At 49.8% G+C, this 26034-nt stretch overlaps 1 protein-coding gene across 2 annotated transcripts; it reads right to left on the bottom strand.

Moving 5' to 3' along the window:
* On the bottom strand, window positions 1-26001 carry PAQR8 (progestin and adipoQ receptor family member 8). Of its 2 annotated transcripts, XM_043542119.1 has the most exons (3): window positions 25884-25993; window positions 2879-5863; window positions 1-1339 (listed from the first exon to the last, which is right to left on the bottom strand). In XM_043542119.1, exon 2 carries the CDS (start codon window positions 5810-5812, stop codon window positions 4751-4753), a length of 1062 nt encoding a protein of 353 aa, XP_043398054.1. In that variant the 5' UTR covers window positions 5813-5863; window positions 25884-25993; the 3' UTR covers window positions 1-1339; window positions 2879-4750. The 2 variants fall into 2 exon arrangements, with proteins under 2 accessions (XP_043398054.1, XP_037749807.1); XM_037893879.2 differs by having other exon boundaries at window positions 1-5863; window positions 25884-26001.
* Between the last annotated feature and the right edge of the window lie 33 nt (window positions 26002-26034).

The following is a 26034-nucleotide window of genomic DNA, read 5'->3' on the forward strand; positions in this document are numbered from 1 at the left end:
TTCATTATTATTATTTATTGTCATCCACTTTTTAAGGCCAAACTTTCTGCTGAACAACTTACAGCCATGACCATCACATTCCCCCTCCTGTTGGTGGAGTTACAGATTTCACGTTGCACCCCTTCGTCTTGCTTTTGTAGATTTTATTACTGAGGCTTTTGAACAGCTGTCAATACAATACAATGTTTTCAGAGGTCTCAACAATACAAAGTTGGGGGACAAATGAGGGAGGGTTTGTGCATAATACTTACACCTCTCCCACACTCCCAAAGAAAAAAATGCAAAACTCACTACTCCTGTTTAGTAGCAAGCGATGCTTTTAAAACCCAGCCAGCATGAGATGTAAATACCAAGGCACATGTGTAACCTGAAGCATGCACCCCAGTTCTTCTACATGAAGCACTCAAAGTAAATTCATGGTTAACTGATCCCCTCTGCCTTCACCCTCAATACCAAGACAGCTCTCTTGGTAAAAAATCAACCAGTAAGTGTAATCATGAGGCTACAGATGGCAAAGCTGCTGCTTCTAACCTGCTCATTCCCAATGAGCAAGTCCGAAGAGTGAGCAGCGTAATACACACTGGACCAGATCCTCAGCTGGTGTTAATCAGCACAGTTCCAATGGGAAACACTGATCCACACCTGTTAAAGACTTGGCCCTTGGTCTCCATCTGAGGGTCATGTCCTCCAAGGAGGTTTGTGACCCTGTTTCCCATAGTCAACCTACCGAGGCTGATGTACTCAGCCTCTTGCGACCAGGTCATCATCAGATGCCACTGCTGGCTGAGCTTCTCGTGGGGGGCCCCAGATCTGGCGCAAAGGACTCTAGGAGCAGGAGGAAGACCAGCTGCAAATGGCCATGTGGGAGCTGTGGAAGGAGTAACAGGCTGACAGCCGAACATGACGGCATTTACGTCCTCTTAGGACCCACCCTCAGTGAAGTCAAAGGCAGGACTCTCGATGACTTCATTGGGTTTAGAGTAGCACTGTCAGCGACCTGCAGCCAGCCCAGGAGTGCATACACACAAGGTCCACATGAGCAATCGCCAGCCAGCTGTGTAAGGCACAAGTACAAGACGACTTGGGAAGAGGGAGGGTTTGTGGTCTGGTCTGAGAACAGACAAGACTGGCTCGCTCACTGGGAGAAGGACGGTAGGGATGGCACTAACTCCAGTGTTGATGAAGCACCCTGTGTCCTTAGGATGTTATCTGAAAAGCAGCGTTGGTCAGTACTTCCCTGCAAAGTCATCTCCATCATTCCCCGAGGAGGTCAGTTACTGGTCTCATTTGCAGGGGTGAGAGGGGGTAACTGCTCAGACTGAGAGTTAACATGGGAACACTGAAAAAAACAACCCAGGAGGAAAAAATTAGTTGATTTGTGACACCAGTAGGTGGCGATATAGTATCACAGAAAGCACCAGGCTCAGTCCTTCCATTAAGAGGGATACACATTCTTGTCCCCTGTGCTTTGCAAACACTTGCGCTGAGATGGCATGGGTTAGTGTATCCTCCTCTGTTGGGACACAGCCTAGTTTACATCCTTTGGAGAAGCTACGCTTGGTCCACACAAAGATTTCGTACCAGCATAACAAAGTATTTAGGTTAGGGATGTGATTTCCCCCCCGGCTATAGTTATACTGGTACAACTTCTAGTTTAGATGCAGTTATATTGTACAAAGGTGCTTTATACCAGAATACGTTATTCCCATTCCTACACAGAAACACATTCACACCACTATAATTGCATCCACACTAGAGGGTTTGTACTGTTTTAACCCAATGCAGTTACAGTGGTTCAACTTTAGTGTGTAAATAAGGCAAAAGAAGAAAATCTGCTCTGACGGACTCTTCCCCAAAACTGACAAGAGCAATTTTACAATTACGCAGGCCCCTGAGCAGCTCTCTCATATAAACCTCTTTTTATCGCTACCAACCTGGGCTGAATTTGAATCAGGAATGCAGAGTTCACAGCCTCTGTATCCTATTAGCAATCCCTTGAGCCAATCCCCTCCCTGCTACCTCCATAAATGTATTTAACTTGTCATTAAGGCCAGTAGTTTCAGATTAGGTTGCCCAGATGTAGCCATTTATCCACAGGGAGGCACCTAAATTAGTGGCTTGGTTTTAGTCCAGGCATCCGCAGCTGCCATTGTCTACTGCTTCCCTCCACCAGCGAACCATTTCCCTCCCTGGCTGACCTTCACCCGGCAAAAGGGTTTGCTAACATCAAAGCAAAACGGAGCCCTTCTGGCAGTTGTAACACACACAAAAGAGAGGTTTCAGAGAAAATCCCCCAAACCAGACCGAACACTAAAGCTCAAGCTTATAGTGACTAAGCTTCAGTCACATCTCTAAGCCCCACCTCCAAGGTCAGTTTCAACTCACTTAAGTAATCCAGTTTCATTTGGATTTGATGGGCCAGATCCTCTGTTGGAGTAAATCAGTGTAGCTCCACTGAAGTCAATAGGGATTTACACCTGGTGACAATCAGACCGTTTGGGTGTGGAGATATTGCACAGGACACGTGGGTAGTGCAGTGGTATAATCAACCACAAGGGAACTGGGATTTAACACTGGGAGAGGACAGAATGGACAAGACAAGAACTGCTTACAAGTTAGGCCTGTGAGGACTGTACCTAGGCAGAGCCTCCTCGACGGCTGATGTAAGCGCCCCTGACTTCAGTGCAGTCACTCCAATTCACACCAGCTGGGGATCTGGCTCATAGCCTCCAATCACCTACTTCCCACTCAGGTAGACAGAAGGGACTTATCCAATTGGCGAATTCGTTCTAAGCAACCCAAACCTTTGTAATTCATTTGGGATGGTAGAAGGGAATGACCCACAACCATCAGCATGAAATATTTAACTGTCTCCTACCCTCATTTCCATATTACAGGAGGGCTACACTACAGTGTCAGGGTTACGCACTGCCCTAGATCCATATGCAAGGCTTCCGCTGACAGCTTGCTCCCGCAGCAGAGGGCAAAGGCCTATTATATCAGCCAGTCCTGCCAGGGTGGGATTGTTCCTTATGGTACTTCCACTCCACTGGCATCAGTCAGAGTCGAATATTCAATAGAAATCTGCAGTGCAAATGGAAGAAGAATTTTGCTCTGAGTACAATAGACATTGGGGGACATCAGGCGGGATCATCGAAGGGAGAATGAGGGTACATTTTGCTTCTTCTCCCCCTTCCCCCCCACTGTTTTTTCTCCAATTATTAAGTTTTAATCTCTAATGTTATTTCGCTTTGATGAAAGGTGGCAGACTCACAACCTTGAAGACCTCTGTTTACCCTCATAAGTACAACACAGGCTACAGCAAGTGCCAGCTTCCCCAAAATGCCCATTAAAGAGCACTGCTCCTGGCCAGAAGGGGACCGTCCCTACAGTGAAGGGTCTTTGTTCTCTTTGCTCCACCAGTAACCCAACTACGAGCACAAACGCATTTGATGCAGGCCACCAAACAGTCACCAGCATCACTACCGACCCAGCCTGGATTCAACAACAGGGGAGGAGGGATAGCTCAGAGGTTTGAGCATTAGCCTGCTAAACCCAGGGTTGTGAGTTCAATCCTTGAGGGGGCCATTTAAGGATCTGGGGCAAAAATTGGGGATTGGCCCTGCTTTGAGCAGGGGGTTGGACTAGATGACCTCCTGAGGTCCGTTCCAACCCTGATAGTCTATGATTCTAAAGATCTACTAGGGAAAGGCTCCATATCCCATTACCAGCCCCTGAGACAGTCCACCTCATTGTTTTAAATTTTCATGAGCAGCCCTGGTACTGGATTTCTATAAACACCCATGCTAAAATCTCCCAGTGACAGAAGAGGGAATTTCGCTCACATCATCACTGGGTCAGGTGTCTCCTGGAAGAAAACCTGGGTCAGAGTCAAATAGTGAAGCAGAGATGGGCCTGAGGCACGAAGTTCTGATCTGGTCTGGAACATCCCCAAAGTCTGGGGATAGATGGATCTAGAGTTTTGGTCCAGACCCATCTCTACAACAAAGATTTGGCAAAGTCATCCTAAGAACCTGGTACGATTTATTTCAGGAGAGCAGAGTTGACAGAACACGAGTCACTAGAATCTAACTTGGAGATATATAAAGGGCTTGTGCAGCTGTACACTATATATCACTGTGCCACCCAGACCTCTGCAGCTACACCCTGAAAATTTAGACTCATATGGCCCGATCCTGCTGCTGCTGAAATTTTGCTATTGACTTAAAGGGGAGCAGGATCAAGCCCACATATAGCAGAGATGGAAAAGACCTACTAGGTCATCTTGTCCATGCCCCCTGCCAGTACAGGACTGATCCACACTGCTCAGTCTCCTGTGCTTTGTAAAGTCTTAAATGACTCTAGCCATGTGCTTCCCCTAGGAGACTGCTCTCCAGTCTAACGACCCTTAGGAAGGTTTTCCTGATATTCAGTGTAGTGTTCCTTGCAGATTTACTAGCATGGAACAAATTAGAAACCTCCGCCTAATCCAAGCATCCTTGGTTAAGTGCCCCAATCTGGCTCAAAAAACACCCCTGCATTGCAAGAGGCAGCCACTCAAGTAAAAACGCTTTAGACGGAAGGGCTCTTGTACAGTGGCTCCAGCTCGCGACCCATCCCTCAGTTATAAATTAGAAAAACCTGTTATGCAAACAAACCAATTTGTTATGTCTCTATAAATTATCCTCCGCTGGTTTCCACCAAATCGGCACCAGCCAGGCAGGGTCTAACTAGTCTTCGCAATGGACTCTCAGGAGTCTCTTTTAGCCAGCCCCGCTTTGATCCTGCACTGCAGGAAGTGAGCAGTGATGGAGCTGCAGGCCACCAGGCCGAAGAAAGAGACACAGGACAGGTAGATGGAGAGGGGTCCATGCCTACTCAGGAAAATCTCCTGCCTGATCTTGTAATCCAGGAAGATGGCCTCCAGCTGCGAGAGCGTGCAAAGGGCCAAGAACATGTGGAAGATCTGATGGGCGTGGCCAATTATATCACAGGAGCCCGGGAAATACTTCTCGGGGACCGGGCAGGAGAAGAAATAAGCACTGATTAGAAAGAACAGTATCTGGAAGGTGTGATACCAGGCAGCCTGCTCCTCGCAGCCCCCCAAGTGGCACATGACCACACGGTGTGCAACTGGGCTGATGTCCAAGACGAACGCCAGCCCTGCTGGGATCACCTGACACATCTTCCTCATGAGGGGATAGGGGCGTCGGTACCGGTACTTGGCGTAGCAGCAGCCAGCACAAGAGAGCCAGCCGCAGAAGGCAGCCGCGGGAAGGAAGAAGAGCCAGAACTTGTCGTACCAGGCTTGGTCCGAGCTGTAGTAGAAATGGGCCAGGGCGCTGCCGTACTGGTAGACGCTGACCCCGACGTAGTCCATGAAGTAGAAGGTGTAGTGAGACAGCTCCGACTTGGATTGCAGTAGGTGGGCCAAGAGGCTGCAGGTTAGGTAGGTGAGGGAGGACAGCACAAAGATGAACAAAGGCAAGGATGAGACGTCCAAGGACAGCTCCTCTGCTTCTGCAAAGGCCTTGAACCTCAGCAACACAGCCAAGGCCGCCAGCAGGTGAGTCCAGACGTTGACCACCTCGTTGTGCTTCTGGAACAGGCTGAAGAAGTAATAGCGCCACTCCTGGCCGGTAGGGCGGTACCCCGTCTGGATGTATGGCTCCCGGAAGAGCTGGGGCACGTCGGATTCTTCGACGGTGCAGGGCATCTTGGGGAAGCCTTCCTCCAGGAGTTTGGGGAGGCGGCGGAGCTGCTGCCCGCTGACGGACAAGGTGCTGATACGCTCGAGGATGGCCGTCATCATGCTCCCTACGGCAGAAGGGAGTCTGCAGAGGGGTAAAGCCAATCCCTCGCCCTGCAGTTAGGAGACAAATGGGAGCAGTGAACAGCAGGATAAAGCCGGAATGGAACCAGGGAACGTGAGGCAGGGTTACAGAGGCAGCCAATGAGGCGCAGCAGCCTCTAGTGGCCAGTGCTGAGACCAGCAGCGCTCTCCCCGTCCCCAGGCCAAGCTGCTCAGGGCAGAGGGGTGCTCTGGGTGGGGTTGGATCTGGGAGGGTTTGCCCTAATTATTGGGAGAGTCACTGCACAACAGCAAGCAAGGGCCCGCACTGTGCTTTGAGCTTGCAAAGTGCTACAGATTTCCCCCGTGGGCGCTGCGATACCACGAAGCACAGCCCGAAAGGTGAACAGAGCTTGAGTTCCCAACGCCGGGAGGTCCCAGTCTTAGCGGGGGGCCTCTAGCGGTGTGTCTACACAGCTCACTAAGCCTGGGGCTGTGGAAGCCTGCATTCACAGACCGTCTGACTCAGCTCTATGGCTTGACCTGCCTCCACACTGCAAAATGACAGGGCTTGGACCCAAGTCACAGCAGGACTCGGGCTCTGAGCCATCCCTTAGCAGGATCTGGGTTTGCTGACCGAGTCAGACTGATTTGGGTGTGGACCGAAGGAGGGGGTGGGCTCAAAATTGAGTCAGAGCCCGGGCTTAGTGCGCAGCAGCTGCTGTAATAATAAGTTAGCAAAGCAGGCTGAGCCACTTAACTTCTGAACCAAATGCACACCTCCTCCTGGATGGGGAGCACTGGGCTCCGCCAGAGGGGCCAGACCCCTCTCCACTACTGAGCAAGCTGCTGTTTCAGTTGACATTCCAGCCTTCTCCCTTCACTGGCAGCAGTTAAGCAGCTGCAGGCCAAGGGAAGCTCTGTACCAAGGAGCCGCCAAAGAGATGCTGTTTTCAAGAGAGGTGATCTGATGCAGGGAGTGCTTAGCCTTGCCAATCCCGTCTCCTCTTTCTAGGACCTGCCTTGAAACGCAGCCATGGGGCTCCCATTGTTATAAGATCCAGTCAGTCAGGCTTGGGGAGACATGTACTTGGACTTGCAGAAAGCCTCTGATAAGGTCCCTCATCAAAAGCCTTTAAGCTAACTAAGCAGTCAGGGATGAGAGGGAAGGTCCTCTCATGGGTCACTAACTGGATAAAAGATAGGAAATAAAGGATACGAATAAATGGTCAGTTTTCACAATGGAGAGAGATAAATAGCAGAGTTCTGCCAAGGATCTGTAAAGATAGTTAAATCCAAAGCTGACTGCAAAGAGTTACAAAGGGATCTCACAAAACTGGGTGACTAGAGAATAGGGATGTAAATATCGTTTAAAAAGTTAACCTTTTAAACTATTAAAAACTATTCTGTATAAACAGTTAACTGATTAAAGGGCCGGCAGGTTGGCACAGCCAGGCCCAGGGCCATTTTGGCTGGGGCAGGCACAGCTGGGGCTGCTCTGGCCGGTGCAGGGACACTGGGGCCGGCTGGCACAGGGTCGGGCCCAGAGGTTAACAGTTAAGACGGGTTAGCCAGTAAGACTGATGCTTACCGGTTAACCATTTAACATTTTACATCCCTACTGGGGAACAAAATGGCAGATCAGATTCAATGTTGATAAGTGCAAAGTAATTCACATTAGAAAACATAATCCCAACTGTACATATAAAATGATGGGGTCTAAATTAGCTGATACCACTCAAAAAAGAGATCTTGGAGTCACTGTGGCTAGTTCTCTGAAAACATCCACTCAATGTGCAACAGCGGTCAAAAAAGCAAACAGAATGTTGGGAATCATTAGGAAAGGGATAGATAATAAGACAGAAAATATCATATTGCCACTATCTAAATCCATAGTACACCTAAATCTTGAATACTGTGTGCAGTTTTCGCCTCCCCATCTCAAAAAGATATATTAGAATTGGAAAAAGTACAGAGAAGGGCAACAAAAATGTTTACATATGAACAACTTCCATATTAAAAAGAGTGCAACTGTTCACCTTAGAAAATAGATGAGTAAGGGGGGATATGAGAGAGGTCTGTAAAATCATGAGTGGTGTGGAGAAAGTGAACAGGGAAGTGTTATTTATTCCATCACATAACAAAAGAACCAAAGGTCACCCAATGAAATGAATAGGCAGCAAGTTTAAAACAAACATAAGGAAGTATTTCTTCACACAACGCACAGTGAACCTGTGGAACTCCTTGCCAGGGGATGTTGTGAAGGCCAAAAGTATAACTGGTTCAAAAAAGAACTAGATAAGTTCATGGAGGATAGGTCCATCAATGGCTTTTAGCCAAAAAGGTCAGGGACACAACCTCATGGTCTGGGTGTCCCTAAACCTCTGACTGCCAGAAGCTGGACTACAGGGGATTGATCACTCGATAATTGCCCTGTTCTGTTAATTTCCTCCGAAGCATCTGGCATTCGCTACTGCCACAAGACAGGCTACTGGGCTAGATGAACCATTGGTCTGACGCAGTATGACCGTTCTTATGTTCTTACATATAACCTGACCCTCACAAGCCCCATTGGGCTGGCCTTCCTGGCCCCTAGAAACAGCCACGGCTCCGAGGCACTGGGGTGGTGTGTGGTTGTGAGAGGGTCAGAGCTCCCCCATCATTCGCAAGGCCTGGGAGCTCCAGACACATTTCTGCAGCAGATGGAAACCTGCAGCATGAAATCGTGGGGTCTGCAGCAACCCAAGCAGTACCATCCCCCACCACGGAGGGCTGCACAGATAGCACCCTCCTAACGGGTGGTGGAACAGGCCCACTCCTCCTGCATGCTGGGCAGCAGCACAGGGGACTTCCCTAAAATGCAAGGCCGCCTGAGGCTCCCTGGGAGGTGATGCAGCTCCACACAATTCCCATTGCAGAGCCACACCTAGAAGGCACAGTCTTAGCCCTCAGCCTTTTCCCTGCAGTCTGGAGGAGGAGGGCTATACGGCCTGGGAAAATCTCCCTGTGAAAACCCGCAACGCCACTTTCCTTAGAACTCCGCTTTGCCGCAATGCCTGTGATGCCCTCAGCTATGGCCAGGCAGCTGACGTGCTCTGACCTCTCTCTGGTATACTCAGAATGATCTTACTAAGTGCATTGCCATAAATGCTGTGCAAACCCATAACAGAGAGACGGTCCTTGCCCACAAAGAGCTTACAATCAGCTCTCCGGTAACAACGAGACGATTTTCCCATCGGTTTGTTGTGTCCACCGCTCGTCCCCCATTTTATTCTTAGGCTCTAAGGGCATGTCTACATTACAACAAAGGACCTGTAGCGTGGCTGCGACCGGTCCAGATCAGATGACTCGAGATCGCAGGGCTCAGACTGTGGGACTAAAAACGGCAGTGCAGCCATTTGGGCTTCAGGCTCGGGCTGGAGGTTGGGCTCTGACGCCCTCCTGCCTTGCGGGATCTCAGAGCCCAGGATCCAGCCCGAGCCCCGATCTCTACCCTGCAATTTTTAGCCCCATAGCGTGAGCCCCGCAGGCCCAAGTTTATTGACCCAGGCTCTGAGCCACAGGGTTTTTATTACAGTGTAGACAGCCCCTAAGGTCTCTGGGGCAGGGACCATCTCTTTGCTATAGGTCTGTACAGTGTCTAGCGCAGGGACATCCTCATTCCTAAATGGGGCCTCAAGGAACACATACATTGCCAGACTGGATCAGACCCACGGTTCTGCTAATCCACTCTCCTGTCTCTGACAGTGGTCAGCACCAGATGCCTCAAAGGAAGGTGTAAAAACCCCACAGTAGGCAGATGTAGGGTAACCTGTCCCCATGAAGGTCTCATCTTAATCCCTTAGAACTTGGCTGAAACTCTGAAGCCTAAGGGCTAATTTTCTTTCCAAAACTCTGCTATGGACCCGATCCTGCAAACACCTATCTATGCTTGTACTTTATGCATCTGAGTACTTCCATTGACCTCATTATAGAATTCCTATTCCTCAGATATGTAAAGAGAAACGTGTGCATCTATGTTTGCGGGGTCAGTGCCTATCTCCTGACATGCACTGAACAACCACCGTCATGGAGACGGTTCATATGTAAGTAAACACAGAAGAGAGTTTGGTTTGGGGGCATGAATTATTTCAGGGGTGGGAAAACTATGGCCCGGGGGCCGCATCCAGCCCTTCAGACATTTTAATCTGGTCCTCGAGCTCCGACCGAGGAGCAGGGTCTGGGGTTTGCCCCACTTCGGCACTCCAGTTGGGGAGCAGAGTTGGGGGCTTGCCCTGCTCCACGTGGCTCCTGGAAGCAGCACCATGTCCCCCTCTGGCTCCTACACGTAGAGGCAGCCAAAGGGCTCCGCATGCTGCCCCCATCCCAAGTGCCACTCCCGCAGCTCCCATTGGCTGGGAACCACAGCCAATGGGAGCTGCAGGGGCGGTGCCTGCGGATGGGGCAGCGTCCTGCTTCTGGGAGTTGCTTGAGGTAAGTGCCGCCTGGAGCCTGCACCCCTGACCCCCTCCCATGGCCCAACCCCCTGTCCCAGCCCTGATCCCCCTCCTGCTATCTGAACCCCTTGGTCCCAGCCCAGAGCACCCTCCTGCATCCCAAACCTTCATCCCCAGCCGCACCCCAGAGCCTGCACCCCCAGCTGGAGCCCTTGCCCTCCCCCCCCCCGCATTCCTACCCCCTGCCCCAGCTGAGACCACCTTCCTGCACACTGAACTCCTCATTTCTGGACCCACCACAGAGCCCACACCCCCAGCCGGAGCCCTTCCACACCCCAACCCCCAATTTCATGAACATTCATGGCCCCACATACAATTTCCATACCCAGATGTGGCCCTCAGGCCAAAAAGTTTGCCCACCCCTGAACGATTTCCTCCTTCCTCTGAAGCAACAGACGCTGGCTATTGCCCGAGATGGGATATAAGGCTTGGTGGACCCATTGTATGATCTGGTATGGAAAGGCATGTTAACTAATGGCTCCACAGATCCTCCCAAAGCTACATCACTCAAACACAAAGGGAGAGAAGGCCGGGAGATGGCAACCACCACAGGAGGAGATCCACATTTGAAGCCAACGCCCCTGAACTAAGAAGTCCTAGAAGAGCCAAAAATGAAGGTTCTGAGCCTGATTTTGCAGTGACCCGGCATTCCCCACTTCCTCCAACAACCCAACCAGTCCGTAAATAGAGATTTGGGTGGAACTTCCTGCTTTCTGCAGACACTGTTAAGATTGCAAAAGAGTTTCTGGCAGAGCAGCCGGTTCTTTTGCTTTCTGAAAATAACACCTCGTGGGGCTGTCATTTCCCATGTTTGGCAATGGGGGAACTTGTCTGCTGAGCCTGACTCAGTCCCCGTCGGTCCCTTCAAGAGGGGAAATTTACAAAGTTCTTTTGGTTTTAAACAGGGCACTGGCAAAAAAAAACAAAAACCCTGAAGCATGAAAGCCCTTTCAGACAGTGTCCTCAGTAAGGGCTGCGGCCTTGGCACAGTATTGAAAGAATTGGTTTAGGACGGCTCAGAAGGGTTCACATGGGAGAGTCCTTCTGTAAACTGAAGCCACGACAACTGTGTTGTGCAGTGCTGCTGTCGTCACCCGCTGTTGCGCCGGTTCTCCTGTGAACATTGTGGCCCAGATCCTGGCCTGTGGTGCATTTGGTGCAGCTCAGGAAGAGCAGCGCAAAAGGGTTTTAAGCCACATTTGGGTCCCATTCCCCCTCCCTGTCCCCCAATCCTGGAGTTATGTGAGTGCTGGGCCATTCCCTGCCAGAAGAAGGAGCAGCTTCAGGACTGCTCCGTTTTACGCGGGCTGCCCATGCTGCTGTCCTGGCAGCCGCAGATCGTCATGGCATAAGGATGCACCAGCCACAGCCCTTTTTCTCCAGCCATGCCCCCTGTGTCAGCAGCCAGGAAGGGCCAGTTCAGTGGCTGCCACCGGAGGATCCCCCTGCAGAATGAAAACCCTCCAGTGGCTCCATCTTCCAGAAGGGCACAAAGAAGCTCTAATAGACTGGAGGATCTGGCTCTCTCTATTCAGCTCCCTTCCCTATTTAGCTTTAACCTTCCCTCCTATCCCCAAGGATGATTGACCCGAGCTCAGCTGCATCAGGGAAGGTGCAGAGATTGGAGCCAGACCAGTGCTTCTCTCCCACAGAAAGCTGCAGCACCCGGCTAGCACTGCCTGGCACGGAGCTATCGTGGCTAGCAAACAGCGAGGAGACGCAAAGCATCATGGGGAAGGAGGGGCCAGAGGCTAGCGGGGGAGTGGGTTGACAATGCTAAGCAGAACTCACTCGGAGTATTTTGTCTCCTGGTGCCTTGGATACACATAAAGGGCCTGATCCTAGAAGCTGCTGGGCACCCACAATTCCCACTGACGTTCAGCTCAGCACCTGCCAGGATCTGGTCCAGTCTCCTCACACTAGGTCCTGCAAAACTCCCACTACAGCAAGGCTGTCTCGGGCCCCGAGTGGGGGGAGAGTGCAAAGAAGCTGCCTCTCCTTGCACGGCGGTGCAAGAGCCGTGCACAGTCACAAGCCTGACACTCCCTCCCGTGCAGGGGCAGCAAAAGGCCTAGGCACCACTTAAGCCTCCGAAATAGAGCTTGACGTGGGAGTTAAGGATGCCTCAGCCTCACGCTGGCCCTCCGCATGGGGGGGCGGGGAGTTTCACCACGGCAGTGCTGGGACTGCACAAGACTAACTCCTGCAGTAGCCCTTGCCCCTCCAATGGGCAAGGGCTGCCGCAGGGCCTTGCTTCCCTCATTGGGCCACCCAGCACATCAGACCACGCACTGCAGTGAGTGTGTGCTGCACCTCAAGGCCAAAGCAGCAATCACCTTCCCACATGCCTCCTTCAGGAATAATCCCTCCCACAGGTCACACTGGGGTGTGCAGCTCTGCGCAGACCCCAAAGCGGGGCTGTGCGGTAAGGGCACAATAAAGCCTGTAATATCACAAATGTGGCAGAGGTTTTCTGCGTGGGATTTATGGGATATCGGCTGCTCCCGGCATAGTGTGTCATTGGTTCCTTGTACTCCCCCTTTAGGGCTACTCCAATACAAATAATAATAAAAATAATGCTCTTGAAGGAAAACACGTCCACGCATCTCACAGAGCGGATGGTCTCTATTGTAATGTAGAAATCCCATTGTCTGGTGTCTCCAGCTGACAATCGAACAGTCCATGGGGTTTGCATTACGCTGACCCTGTGCTGCTCTGGGCACACCAGCTGGTAATGCAGCCTGACCTTGCACTCCCCACTGGGCTCCCAGTCCCTGACCTGCTACATCCCTTTTTAATTATTATTGAGCTTTGATGCTGAAAACTCAGTTGAAGCATTTCAGCCTCCCTCAATGCCCTCCATTCCCACACACAGGGAGCAGCCAAACACGCTCCTCCCCGCACCACGGTTCTGGAGCTGTAACACCGCCTCAGGGCTCAGATGACTCTGAATAATAGCAAGGTGAGGTCCGGTCAAGCCCCAGATTGGATTTCCATCCCAATGGCACTCTCCAAGATCACAATCCAGCATCGATTGTCCCCAACAAGGTCCAGAAGCGAGGGTCACCTGCTGGGAATGTCCTGCACCAGGCCCCTGATGTTTAAACCCGGGCACTGGGTGCTCGAGCACATCAGCTGGCCTTTGTGGTCATGGGGAGAGAGGCAGTCACAGCACAGAGATCACTGAGGGCCAAGCCACACGGAGAGAAAGTTGTGTAGCAACTTCCTGCGACAGCTGGAGCTTCCATGTGCAGGCACTTGGTACTCACCTTTCAGCATATCATCAGCCTCTCTTCTGTGGAATCATTGCTTGGGGGATGCCCACTAGCCCATCCCAAGGGAGATGGTGTGTAACCAAAGCACCATGCTAACCCTTCCCCATCTCTCCTTTAAGCAAACAGCAGCCAAGAATTCAGCCCTACCACGGAAAAGCTGGGTGGTAATCGCCAGGCTACCAGTGAGCACAGGTCATACCAGAACAGGGAGGGTGAAATGGGTATCGCTAGCTTGAGTGACAAGACCCAAGGCCCTTGTTAACCCTTTGGAGCCTGCAGACCCGGCTCTACACAATACAAACCTGTTTATCTGAAGGTCTTGGGGCCCAGACCTCCTGGATGGCCCCGGAGGGATCACTGCAGCTGCTTGCACTGGTGTCAGAGGATGGCACTGGGGCTTTGGTTGGAGTTTAAGTTAACCAAAGCTCACCTGAACATTGTGGCATTGACATAAGAGGATCCAGACTGTGGCTAGCACGTAGCTGATCGGATACTATGCTGGTGGGCGCAATGTACAAATCTAGCTAGGCAGATGGATTAGACAGACACAGGTGTGATGGCCCCTTCTCCTGCAAACAGGGCACTAATACACCGCCAAAGCAACATGATTGTGTGGTCCTGAATATGCAGGGCTCTTTGCCCAGTCTGCTCAAAGGCTGGGGGAGACTGTGCAGAGGGGTTAAGAGCAGGTCAGGCCGTGCTGGCACTATACAACCCTGGCTCCCTGGTCACACCTATTAGATCCCCTTGGCACTGCAAGTCACAGAGGACATTCAGAGAGGTCTCTGCAACTTTTGCTAGTAACCATCCCATCAGCGTCTGTACTAGACTAGTACTAGCTACAATTAGTACGGTGTGTGTCAAAGTGTAGGCCATCCAGAATCTACATAGGGCCTGCTTTTCAAAAGTGCTGAGCCCTCAAGCTCCCATTGGCTTCAAGTGTACCTGCAAACGCTTAGCTAATGATAGACAGAGACTGACACTCCAAGCAATCATGTAGCTAACGGTCTGGAAAGCGCTGATGTTTAAAGGGATAAACCCCGGCTAGACATTTTAACAATAATATCCTGATATTAAAAAAAAAAAAAAAATCACAAGAAACACACTTGAAACCTGGATAAACAACCCTAAGTTAAGAATCTCCTACATGGCTTATTTTAAACAGAGCCCATGACACTAACGAGCAGGAACCAGTTGGCAATTTCCAGCAGTCATGTGGTGAACAAAGCAACAAGCAATTAATGTTACAGAGAAAAGAAATCCACGGTCAGCAGTGCCTGTTTCCCTTTCACAGAGCTTCTATTCTCTCCCTTTCGCGGGGGTATAGCCTCAGCTGAAAGCTGCATTCATTTGTAGGGCATCTATTTCAGAATCTGTCCTCACCCCGCTCTCTGGAGGATTCAATTATTTTGGCTGCTCCCAAACAACAGCAACCAAGTGTCATTTGTTTGGGATCTGAGAAAAGGGAAAGACTGAGGGGACCACAGCCAAGTTGTGTCATTACAAGCCCAGTAAAAATGTGCAAATTGAAGGAGAATGATTCTTTTTCCCTTTTATTAATGCCACAAAACAGGTTTAAAAGCGTTAGCAAACCCAAACCATTTCCAGACCTTTACTTTTGGTCTAAGTCTAGTGGAGAGGTTTGAATGAGGAAAATCTGATGCTATGTGACAATTCTCTATTTCCCCATCACTTTGGCCTCAGAACTGAGAGACAGAGATTGTACTGATCTGATATGTTTACTTGCAGTATGTTATCCAGTCAGTCACTAGATGTCTTTGTGTGATACCTGGTAAAGAAGAGTGACAAAGCTGGAACTGGAGCTGCACGGAAGTCTGTTTGTTTCTGCACTTGCGGTTGTTTTCTTTAATAAATGTCTCCTGTTTAAGAAAGACCGTGATTCTCTATAACGTGACAATAGCAATGGTGAATGATCTCCTCCTAGCAACCGTCCAGGTCATTTCTATTACCATTTATGCAGTGCTAAAAGCATGCTTGTCACTTATGGCAAGGTTCTAGTGCCATGGGCTACAAGGTCTTGTTGACTTGCCTGCAGGCTCTTGTGAGGACGGATGGGGGGGTCCTTCAGCAAAATCATTAGAGACTGTTGACATTTTTTGAAGTACAAAGTTTTTTAGTTGAAAAAGGGCCATTTTTAAAAATCAAAATATTTTTGCAAAAACTATCGATGTTAGCTAAATTGTTTGCAAAAATTTTTGAAGCATTTTTCATGGGCATCTTTATCAAACATCATTATGGAAACTTTTCATTTACAAAACAAGGTTTTTGGCAAATGTAAAGTTTTGGTAACAATTTCAATTCACAAATATGTTGCCAAAAGTTTGTTAAAAATGCAAAGTGGGCCCATTTTGAAGCCTACACACAAAACAACTTAGGAATTTGTCATAAAAGTTTTCTTCCTGACTAGCTCCAGAATTCCTTCTCCTCAAAGAAACTCTGCCTTCCGTCTTGTCATGCCTCCTGTTCAATGTGTATGTGAAGCCACTAAGGGGGACTGCAAATCATTTTGGGGCACAGATTTATTAGCTGACACTCAGCTCTATGTCTCCTTTGAATTAAAGCTAGGTTCTGCTGGCTCATTACCTTCCCACTACCCGGCTGAGACTGGGAGCTGAGAGGAAGTGATCAAACCTGCACAAGATATGCCTAGTGCTTGGTGGCAGTGTGTAGAAGAATGGGCAGGCCAGTAGTTGAAGGGTTATGTCTACCAGTCGTCGTGATGGCTAATGGCCTCCGTCCCTGTTGGAGCCATGGCTGCCCAGATAGCAGTGGGGGCCACTGCTTCCTTTCATTCCTACTATCTGTAGCTGGCCAGAAGTTGTGACCATTCCTCTCTAATGTGGGCCACACAACAGCCACACACATGGCTGTCATTTCCAGGCTCAATAAGTATAATGTTCTTGAATTGAGATGAACCTGATAGTTCCCCTAGGGCATCAGCGGATGCCGAATGCAGCTGCTTAATGGCTGAATGAGGCAGGTCACAAGGGGTATGTCGACACTGCAATGTAAACCCATGCTTGAGCGCAAGCTCAAGGCTCAATCCCCTTACGTCCACACTGCAATTGAGCTCACCTAGTGCTGAGACCCTGCAGGGCTGGAGGGTCCGAGCTCAAGTCAAGCTGGGAAACAGGTTCCGATCCCTACTGCTTTGCAGTGTAGCCACAGCCGCGCTTGACTCAGGTCCCAGGAGTCATCTGCAAGTATCCCACAATTCCATGGGACAACTTCCTTAGTCCTTTCTATCCCAACAATCTGCAATCCACTCTATTGAAAACGGAAGCCACCACCCATTGGCAAAGGTCAACGGCTCAGGTCAGAGTTAACCCATTCTCTTCTGACCACCGATCTGCAAGCACACTATCAGAGAACCTCATGACTTTGCAAAGGAGAGCAAACTTGTAACGTGTAGGGAAGGCAGTTAAGTTTCCCCACAGTGCACCATGGTCTAGAGCGGCAACACGGGGGGGAGGAACACTATGGTCTCTGGGATATGGTTACTTTGACTCAGGTCTTCCAGTGCAGACGCCAGAGCCCTACCTTTGAGCAAAAACTTAACTAAGGGTTTAAATGCAATGTAGATGCTCAAGCCCAGGGTTCCCTAACACAGACTAGCTGACTCCAGTCCCACTAACCCTGGGCTTACACTGCAGTGTAGACATTCCCTAGGAGCACATAGCTCTGGTGACTGAATCTCTGCACTGGCTTCCGGTTGCAGTTCAAGGTGCTGGCTGTCTTTGGCTTCTCTGCGATAGTTATCAGAAAGAAACTGTTCCTTCTCAGCAGTGAAGACCAGTTGGGGGAGACTTGCTGTCAGTTCCTTGGGCTAGACACTCCCAGACAATGACGGGGCTTTCTCAAGTGAGGAGCCCTCCTGCATCTCACCTGAAAGGCACCCACGAGGAACTAGACTGAGAGCACCACCTCCCATCACCTCCCACCAAAAAGCCACCAGATGATCATGTCTTTGGGTATCTACTGAGCTGAGTTTGAAAGGATGTAGTGAGAGATGCACTCACAATGGACTTGATCCAGAGTCCACTGAACCAGGAGTCTTTCCACTCACTGCTCTGCATTTCTGATCGGGCCCATTGCCCATTTGCACTCCCCAGTCAAATCACCTTAGAACAAACTCACTCCTCTACAATCGTAGAAGTAACTTGGTCTAGAAGCAAATAGCAGAGGAGAAAAAAAATGGAACTTACTTTGAAATGAGCACCCTAGCACGACTGTAAATATTTCCCAGCCCCAACCCGTGTGACCATTGGGAATTACTACTGCCCTTGGCTGCGAAACTGAGAGAACATAACATACTTGTTGTTAGTAGCTCCCTGCACCCGCAGTCTTCACTTCCTTTTCCTGTGGTACATAAACCTGCCATCTTCACATTTCCTGCCAACTGCTACAACTTGAAGATGGCAAGCGCTGTGCATTCAGATAACTAAAGGACAGATTCTGATCTCAGCTACGCTTGTGCAAATCCAGACTTCACTTGAATAATTCTGGATTTACACTCACGTAGCAGAGCTCAGAATCGGTTTCTGTGCTTGCACTGTCCATGTAGTAACATATAAGAGGGCAGATTCAATGAATTTACACCAGGGATGAATTTCACCCAAGGTCTAATAGGTGGCAGTAAAGGATCCAGTGATTTTTTGATCATCTAGGCTCCAGTTGTCAGACATGCTGAGCACCCCCACCTCTAGCAGACAGGAACTGCTGTAAAATCAGATACCAGGCGTCTCACGCTGGGCATCCAAAAATCAAAGCACCAACATTAGAAGACACAACTGGGAATATGTTTCTTAACTGCTCCGTGTCTTGATTTGTGAATCTATAAAATGGGGCTAATAATACCTACCAGCTTTACTGGTACATCCTTGTGTGTGCGCTTTGAAATCCTTGGACAGAAGGTGCTCAGCGTGCTGTTACTACATCATATATTAAATAGGTATGTTTTATTTCTACACAAAGGGGCAATCTGGGACCCACTGAAGTCAGTGGGAGTTTTGCCATTGATTTCAATGGGGCCAGGATTTCACCCAAACGCCATCTGATTTCTATCAGTCAAAGGATACATTCAAAGCACTCACCCAAGTGGGGGACTGAATGGGTCAGGACATTAGAATTGGACTGTGGAACCTTTTCCTTCTAGGTCACACCTTCAAACCCAGACTAGGCAGAGACCAAAAGCTATTCCTACCTGCTAGTTACTTAGCTCTCCATAGTGAGTTGGTGGCTCCAATCTGGTTTCCACTAGCTGGCAACCACCTTGACCACTGGGTCTCTCAGATGAGAAGGGAAGGACGTAAATAGGCACATTTCATAAGCCCTAAAACTCACTGGGGCCAAAATGCTCTAATGTGGGGGCTGTTGGGCACCTATATTAAAGTAGTTGAGTTTCCAGAGTTTGCTGGCCCCACAAATCCTATCAAAGTCAACAAGGTGCTCAGGCTGCTTTTATTTAGGGTCCTAAATGATGGATTTAGGCACCCATGTTGGAACATTTTGGCCTGGCAGTTTCAAAAGAAAAGGTATTTTAACTAGGGGAAAAGCTCCTCAAATCTAACTTTATAATCTCTCCGGCTAGAGCATCTGTAGCACAAGCACTAAGCCTGAGGTGTGTGGAACTGGGATGGGCACTACAGAATCTTACAGCAACTCCCACGTCCTTTGCATCTGCTTAGATTTGCTGCTTAGGAGGCCTGGCTGCTGTTCTGTGTTCAGCCCCTGGGCTGTGAACTCAAAGAGCACATAGGGCACGAGGTGGAAGTGTCTAAACCCTGAAACCGTAGCTCAGTGAGACAGAACAGTACAGGGAGAAGATTGCAAAGGGCAGAGCTGCAGGGGAGAAGGCTCTTGCACCAACAGCGATGAGAGTGTGTGAAGTGAGGAGGTGGTGGAGGGCGCAGGAAGTGATGGAAAGAGAGAAGGTGCAAGAGAAAAGACTGGAGCAAGTCTGTGGAGGGTTATAAGAAAAGAAAATGGGCCTAATTCCGCCCTCAGACATACACATGTACAGCTCCAAAGGGAGCTGAATACAGGGAGCTGAAGGCAGGATTTGTCCCCATATGTATTAATCCGAGAATTGGCGTCTCACAATTTACAGAGATTAGCCATCAAAAATGACAAGAGCTGGCGTCACCATTTAAATCCTAGGAGAGTCACCGGAATGCCAGGTCTCGCTGTTTTCTGGCCTGGAGGCAGGCTCAGGTGTGCTGAGCCATAGTACTTCTCAACACCGACACTGCATGGTCTGTCAGTTGTGTTGTCTCCAGCCAGTGAGAGAGTTGTGCATCTTGTACAATGAACAGAGCACGAGGGCCCTGGATGAGGGCGAGTTATGACAAAAATATGCCAGGGCATCGCCAGACAAAAAATCAGTGATCCTGGAGTTCCAACACAGGGAAAGGCAGTTTGCAAAGTCCAGCCAAGATGAGATGTGCAGGGGCAGAGGGTCTCAAACTGTGGTCCGCGGCCCATCAGTGGTCTGCGAGCTCCATTCAGGTGGTCTGCGGATAGTTCCCTCTAAGGTGCGTGTCTGGGCAGCCGCACGTGAGAGAATGAAGGGCCACCCACCTAATTAGTGGAGCCCGTGCAGGCACGGCTCCAGTAATTAGGTGCTTGGACCCTGGAGAAGACCCATATGTAAGGTGAGGTGGTGGCCTTGGAAGGAATGGGGGTAGGTGGGAGGGGCGATGGGGTGAGAAGAGAGGGTGGGGGGAATTTGGGACGTGCAGGGCTGCGGCGGCCAGAGAAAAAGGCGACTTTCCTCAGCTCCAGGGCTGCAGCTGCCAGGGAGAAACGGCCCTTCTTCCCAGCCTCTGCTCTGTGATGGGGGAGAGATCCCCCCTCCTTCCCAGCCCCAGCTCAGGGGCTGCTGCGGTGGGGGAGAGAGGGAGAGACACCCCCCCCTCCTTCCCAGCCCCAGCTCGGGGGCTGCTGCGGCCGGGGAGAGAGGGCACATCCACAGAATTAGAAAGGTGAGGTACTGATATTAAAATATGAGTTGTGTGTTTTTATTTGTACAACAAAAAAACTTTTAATTATTATTAAGGGGTTTTTTAATATAGCGCTTTTATCCAAAGCGCGTTACAATAGTTAGCTAATGGTACAAACAACATTTGGAAAGATCATTTAGTGGTCTGCCGAGACCCTCAGCAATTTTCAAGTGGTCCGCGAAAAGAAAGGTTGAGAACCACTGTGCTGGAGAATTCTTCATGGGGTTTTTTTTGGTGCCTGGAGGACAAGAGCAGAAAAGTAGATTGAACTCATTCGTAGCTGTGAGCCAGGAACTGAGGTCTAGCCCTGGCTGCTGACTCTGCCCTCTGTGCCCTGGGGAAAGTCACTATGTCACACAGTTTTAACCCTGGATACCTTAAGTTAGACATCTAAATACGTGGCCTGATTTGCAGAGGTACAGAGTTCCCAGAGCAACTCCTAACTTGCTCAGTATCTCTGAAATGCAGGCTATGGATTTAGGTGTCTCACTTTAGGCATCTGAAATTGAAAATTTTGGCCAGAATCTTTCTGTCGCAAGATGCTATCGCTCATATGTACAGTAGGGGGCGTAGTCCTAACCAAATTCCAAATAAAGTCACTGTCTGCCTTCCCAAATTGCAGTTTCATTTGGATATAGGATCCTTCTACACCTCCTGTCCCAAATCATTGTGCAGTGTTACTACGTACTCCAGAGGTGGCTGCATTTCAGCGCCGATGCACATGTATAGCCTGCAAAGTAGTTTGTAAGAGGTCATCACCACCGCCCTTAGCCCTGGACAATGCCACGCACCTTCAGCATCTGCCAGGGGTTGGGCTGGGCATACTGTGGAAATGAAGTAGACCAAGGTCAGCTATGGATATACATTCCACCGGGTGGGAGCAAAATTAGAGCGCAGGCTTAGCATCGTTAACAGTTGCTATGGCGGAGCTGAGTCACGGGAATCGGTAACTACGAGCGTGAAAAGTCACAGAGATGCTTCAGAGCAACCACAGCTAGGAACTACCCTCCTGGACCTGGGAGTTATAAGAACATTTTAGAAGGCAGCTCCCAACTCTTTGGATACCCTCCATCTGTCCATTTCCTCACTGTAGCCCGAAGGCCTGTTGAGCAGGTAACCCTTTTCCTGAATCAGTACAGGACCAATACCCACGTATGGGGTAGGGAGTGCTATGCTCCTGGGAGGGGAGAGGGGGTATAGATTTGCTATTGTAGATGCAGAATCAGGAATCAGTACAGCAAACCCTTCCTCACACAGGTAGATCAATTGACTTTGTGGAGATGACTCATGTGAGCAAGGCCCACTCACACAAGAGTTTGACAAATCAGGCCCTCAGAGAGGTCATTTGATGAGAGCTAAGAAAGTGCTCTTAGATCTGCTACCCAGACCAGTGGGGGGTTACAAGTGTCCTGCACTGCGTGAACTGTGCTCCCAATAGCATGACATTTAAATTCTGGGTGGGATTTTTGTGATCAGGTGACCATCTGCAGCATGCCAAACAAACAAAATAAACCTGTGAGCCCATTGTGAAAAGCAACAGGGTGGTTGCCAAGATCTCCCACAGCACGTCCTGCTGGACTGATTTAATTTTGCCATAAACATGTCGTCACCACAAATGCACAGAAAAACTTTTAAGGCTATGAATTCTGGTGCCACAGTCGTTAGAAAAAAATTTACACAAATTATTAGCCGGAATTAAAGATTAATTTTTTAATTAAAGATTACGTGATGTGATGAAACCTCCAGGAATATGTCCAACCAAAACTGGCAGCCGAAGCAGTGCGATGTTCTCAGTCCTACCCTAATTGCCTAGAGCTGTGGATCTTTTCCACATCAGGTCTCATTTACATACTAGTACCTCCATCCCCCACTCTCCTCCAGTCTAGCAAGGAGCCCTTTCCCATTTAGCAATATGAAAAGCACAAAGTGATCACAACCCCTTGACACCTGTTTGCGACATCCATCCCCCCCGCCCCCCGGCCCCCAGAGTCACAGCCACAGGCGAAGAAGCCCTGGCTTAGAAACTCTTCAAGGAAACTTGTAACTCTTGGAGAATTTATTGAGCAATTATGAATACTATAATGCAAGGGCTAGTAAAGGTTGCAGGGAGAGGGTTCCTGACGCAGCTATAGCTAAACCTTGTAAATTATTCAGAAACACCAAGCTGTGAACGCACATAGCTGCTTGCGCAACCACATGATCTCACATGTTAGTCTCCAAGGTGCCACAAGTACTCCTTTTCTTTTTATGATCTCATTGTTACCCTCATCCTCCCTCATCTTCTCCCCTCTGTTGTTTGTTCGGTTCACTTGCTGTACAATGTTGCAATCAGACTGTAAACTCTTTGAGACAGGGTCCATTTATCTGTGCCTGCACAGCACCTAACGCAAAGGGGCCCTGATCCCGATCAAAGCCATTGGGCACAGCTTCAGTGGAAATATTAAATAACAATAAATGATGCACAGGGTATTTTTAGAGTCTGAACATTCTTGCAACCACATGGCGTTGGTGGAAAACACCCTTAGCAGCAAACAGGAGTAAATAAAGAATGTTTTTGTGGTTTGGCTTGATTTTTCTCTGTGTTTCTAGGAATTGTTAGACAATATCTGGATAAATTCACACTGTCCCTTAATGATAAAGCAGGCGCACAACCTGTTTATATAATCCACTGTTATGTTTCTCTCCCATATACAAAGAGGAGGTAACCATATACTTTCAGCCTGAATGATTTCTTTATATTCGATTTAGGGAAACAATCAAACAAGAAGGAACTGGAGTGATGTCTCCATGAGAAGGCACAGCATGTGTGCCATGTCTGTAACATGATTCACTGAACAGCAGCTGCCCTCTAGGCAGGCAGCCTTGTTAGAAATGAAGAGGGGAGTACACAGAAAACAAGCAATACTAGCTACAGAGCTACCAACAACACATTTACCTCGTATTGTGTTTTTCATAATTGTACAGTACTGGTAAGCGGCCTTTTTTTCAAACCCAGCAACCATGTTTTCATGACTAATGATACTTTGTGTGCCTAGAGCTCTTTTTCAGCAAAGTACTTCACAAAGGTGGGTGAGGGTCACTGCCTCCATTTACAGATGGGTAAACTAAGGCACGGAGAGGTTAAGTGAGTTGCCCAAGTTACTTTATGAGACGGTGGCAGAGACAGGAATAGAGCTTAAGTCTCCTGCTGACAATCCATTAGATCAGCATTACAAATCACAGCTGTGGGCCTTTGAGAAGCGGAGAGTGCAGGAGGGTGTGTCAGAGTGCCATGTAACTCAAATACATGTTAAATCTTAATCAGTCAAGGCAGAAGACGTGCAAGCTGCGGCTCTCAAACTGTGGTTTATGTTTTCACTGCAGAGTTCATTCAAGTTATCTACCCTCAAGTTACTTCTCTTGAGTGAGCCTAACTAAAGTGGTCTCTGGAACCCTCTCTGGACAAAACATACTCAATGCCAAGCAGCAGGGGGAAGTGGTCTGCAGAATGAAATCAATGATGAACCACTCATAAAATCAGAGAAATCAGAGATGGCAGAGACCTTTTAGTTCACGTATCAGGTACACTACAGCATGTTTGTATACTTCATACCACTGAGTATATGTGTGTAAAAATTGATACGCAAGGGGCTGAGATTTCACCTTCAGTCCCACTGGAGCGAGCCCCAAAGGAGTCACTGTTCTCAGTCACACAGGAGTCAAGTGTGACCGAGAACAGAATTTGGCCATGAGATTTTAAGCAGTGCTTAAGGTAATGGGGAGGGCAGAGGACACAGGCCCAGGGGAAAAAATTGAGCCAAGTTGCTGATAGACCCCTCTACACCCACTTCCAAACCACTGTAAGTCCTGGTTACAGAAGTTTAAATTATAAAGGCAGAGAAAGTGGCCAAAGGAAAAAGCAAATTTGGGCTCACTTTCCCTTAAGTGCAGGGTTCTTGTTTTCCAAATACTAGTGAAATATACAAGCAACAAAGGACCTGATCCAAAGGTCATTGAAATCAAAGGCAACATTCACATTGTTCGACTTCAGTGAGCTTTGAATCAGGCCCACAGCTAACATTCACCTTGCAACTGTATGTGATGTAAAACAACACAACCCAGGAAAGACACAAACAAAACAGTGCATCCTGAGAAAAGCAGATCAGAAATATGCCCAGCTGATGTACTAATAGTGGGCCAAATCCTCAGGTCCTTACTCAGTTGTTAACCAAAAGTTTCGCTTGAGCAAGGGCCGCTGGTTTTGGCCCAGGGATCTGAAAGCCTCCCAGGCTTATGCCCTAAAAACTGGGCGGCCATCCTTCCTTTCATACCACCAGGATCGACACCGTGTGGAACGCAGTACAGGCACAGCTATCTCTGTGGATGCGCAAAAGGTGCCCAGCTGTTGAGATGTCCGTCTCTGGGATGAACCGAGGAACCAGTCTATCCTTTGGGCATGCAGGGGGTGTTCAATCTAGGCACTCCGCTGTGTGGGAGGGAGCACAATGCTATCTGTCTATGCTGGTGTAGACGGGGTGCTCATAGCTGGGCCCTAATTGAGGGGGGGCAGACAGTGGTGTTGTCTGTGTGCCACTCTGGGTGTGCCCATCTCTGGGGGGGGGACACACAATGGGTGCCCATTTATTTCTGTGCGGGGGGTGCCCATCTCAGGGGGGCAAATGAGGGGTGCCATCTATTTCTGTGGGGGGTGCTCATTTCAGGGGGGATGCATGGGCGGTGCCCATCTATTTCTGTGCGGGGGGTGCCCATCTCAGGGGGACAAAGGGGGGGTGCCATCTATTTCTGTGGGGAAGGTGCTCATTTCAGGGGGGATGCATGGGGGGTGCCCATCTATTTCTGTGCGGGGGGTGCCCATCTCAGGGGGGCAAATGGGGGTTGCCATCTATTTCTGTGGGGGAGGTGCTCATTTCAGGGGGATGCATGGGGGGTGCCCATCTATTTTTGTGCGGGGGGGTGCCCATCTCAGGGGGACAAATGGGGGGTGCCATCTATTTCTGTGTGGGGTTGCTCCTCTCGGGGGGGGGCGCACAGGGGGTGCCATCTATTTCTGTCCGGGGGTGCCCATCTCGAGGGGGGAATACATGGAGGGTACCCATCCATTTCTGTGCGGGGGTGCTCATCGGGGGGGTGCCATCTTTTTCGGGGGGGTTGCCCATCTCTGGGGGGGCACACGGGGGTGCCCATCTATTTCTGTGCGGGGGATGCCCGCTCGGGGGCCCACGGAGCCCCCCGGACTGGGCGGCGCTGCTGCCCCGCGCCCCGCGTCCCCAGCCCGCGGTCGGAGTCGCTGCAGACTCACCGGGCCTCCAGCAGCGGCAGCTCCCCGCGATCCTGGAGCGCGGCAGCGGCAGCCACGGCCCTGGGGTGCCCGGGATGGAGCCGCCGGCCGGGGCTGTGTGCAGGCGGGCGGGGCCGGGTCTGACGGGGAGCCCTGCCCCGCGCATGGCCCT

This window comes from Chelonia mydas, chromosome 3, assembly GCF_015237465.2.
Source record: "Chelonia mydas isolate rCheMyd1 chromosome 3, rCheMyd1.pri.v2, whole genome shotgun sequence".
Lineage (NCBI taxonomy): Eukaryota > Metazoa > Chordata > Testudines > Cheloniidae > Chelonia > Chelonia mydas.

Bases quoted from the DNA above. Each gene is read 5' to 3' on its own strand.
- PAQR8 (XM_037893879.2), bottom strand. From the start codon at position 5,812: ATGATGACGGCCATCCTCGAGCGTATCAGCACCTTGTCCGTCAGCGGG.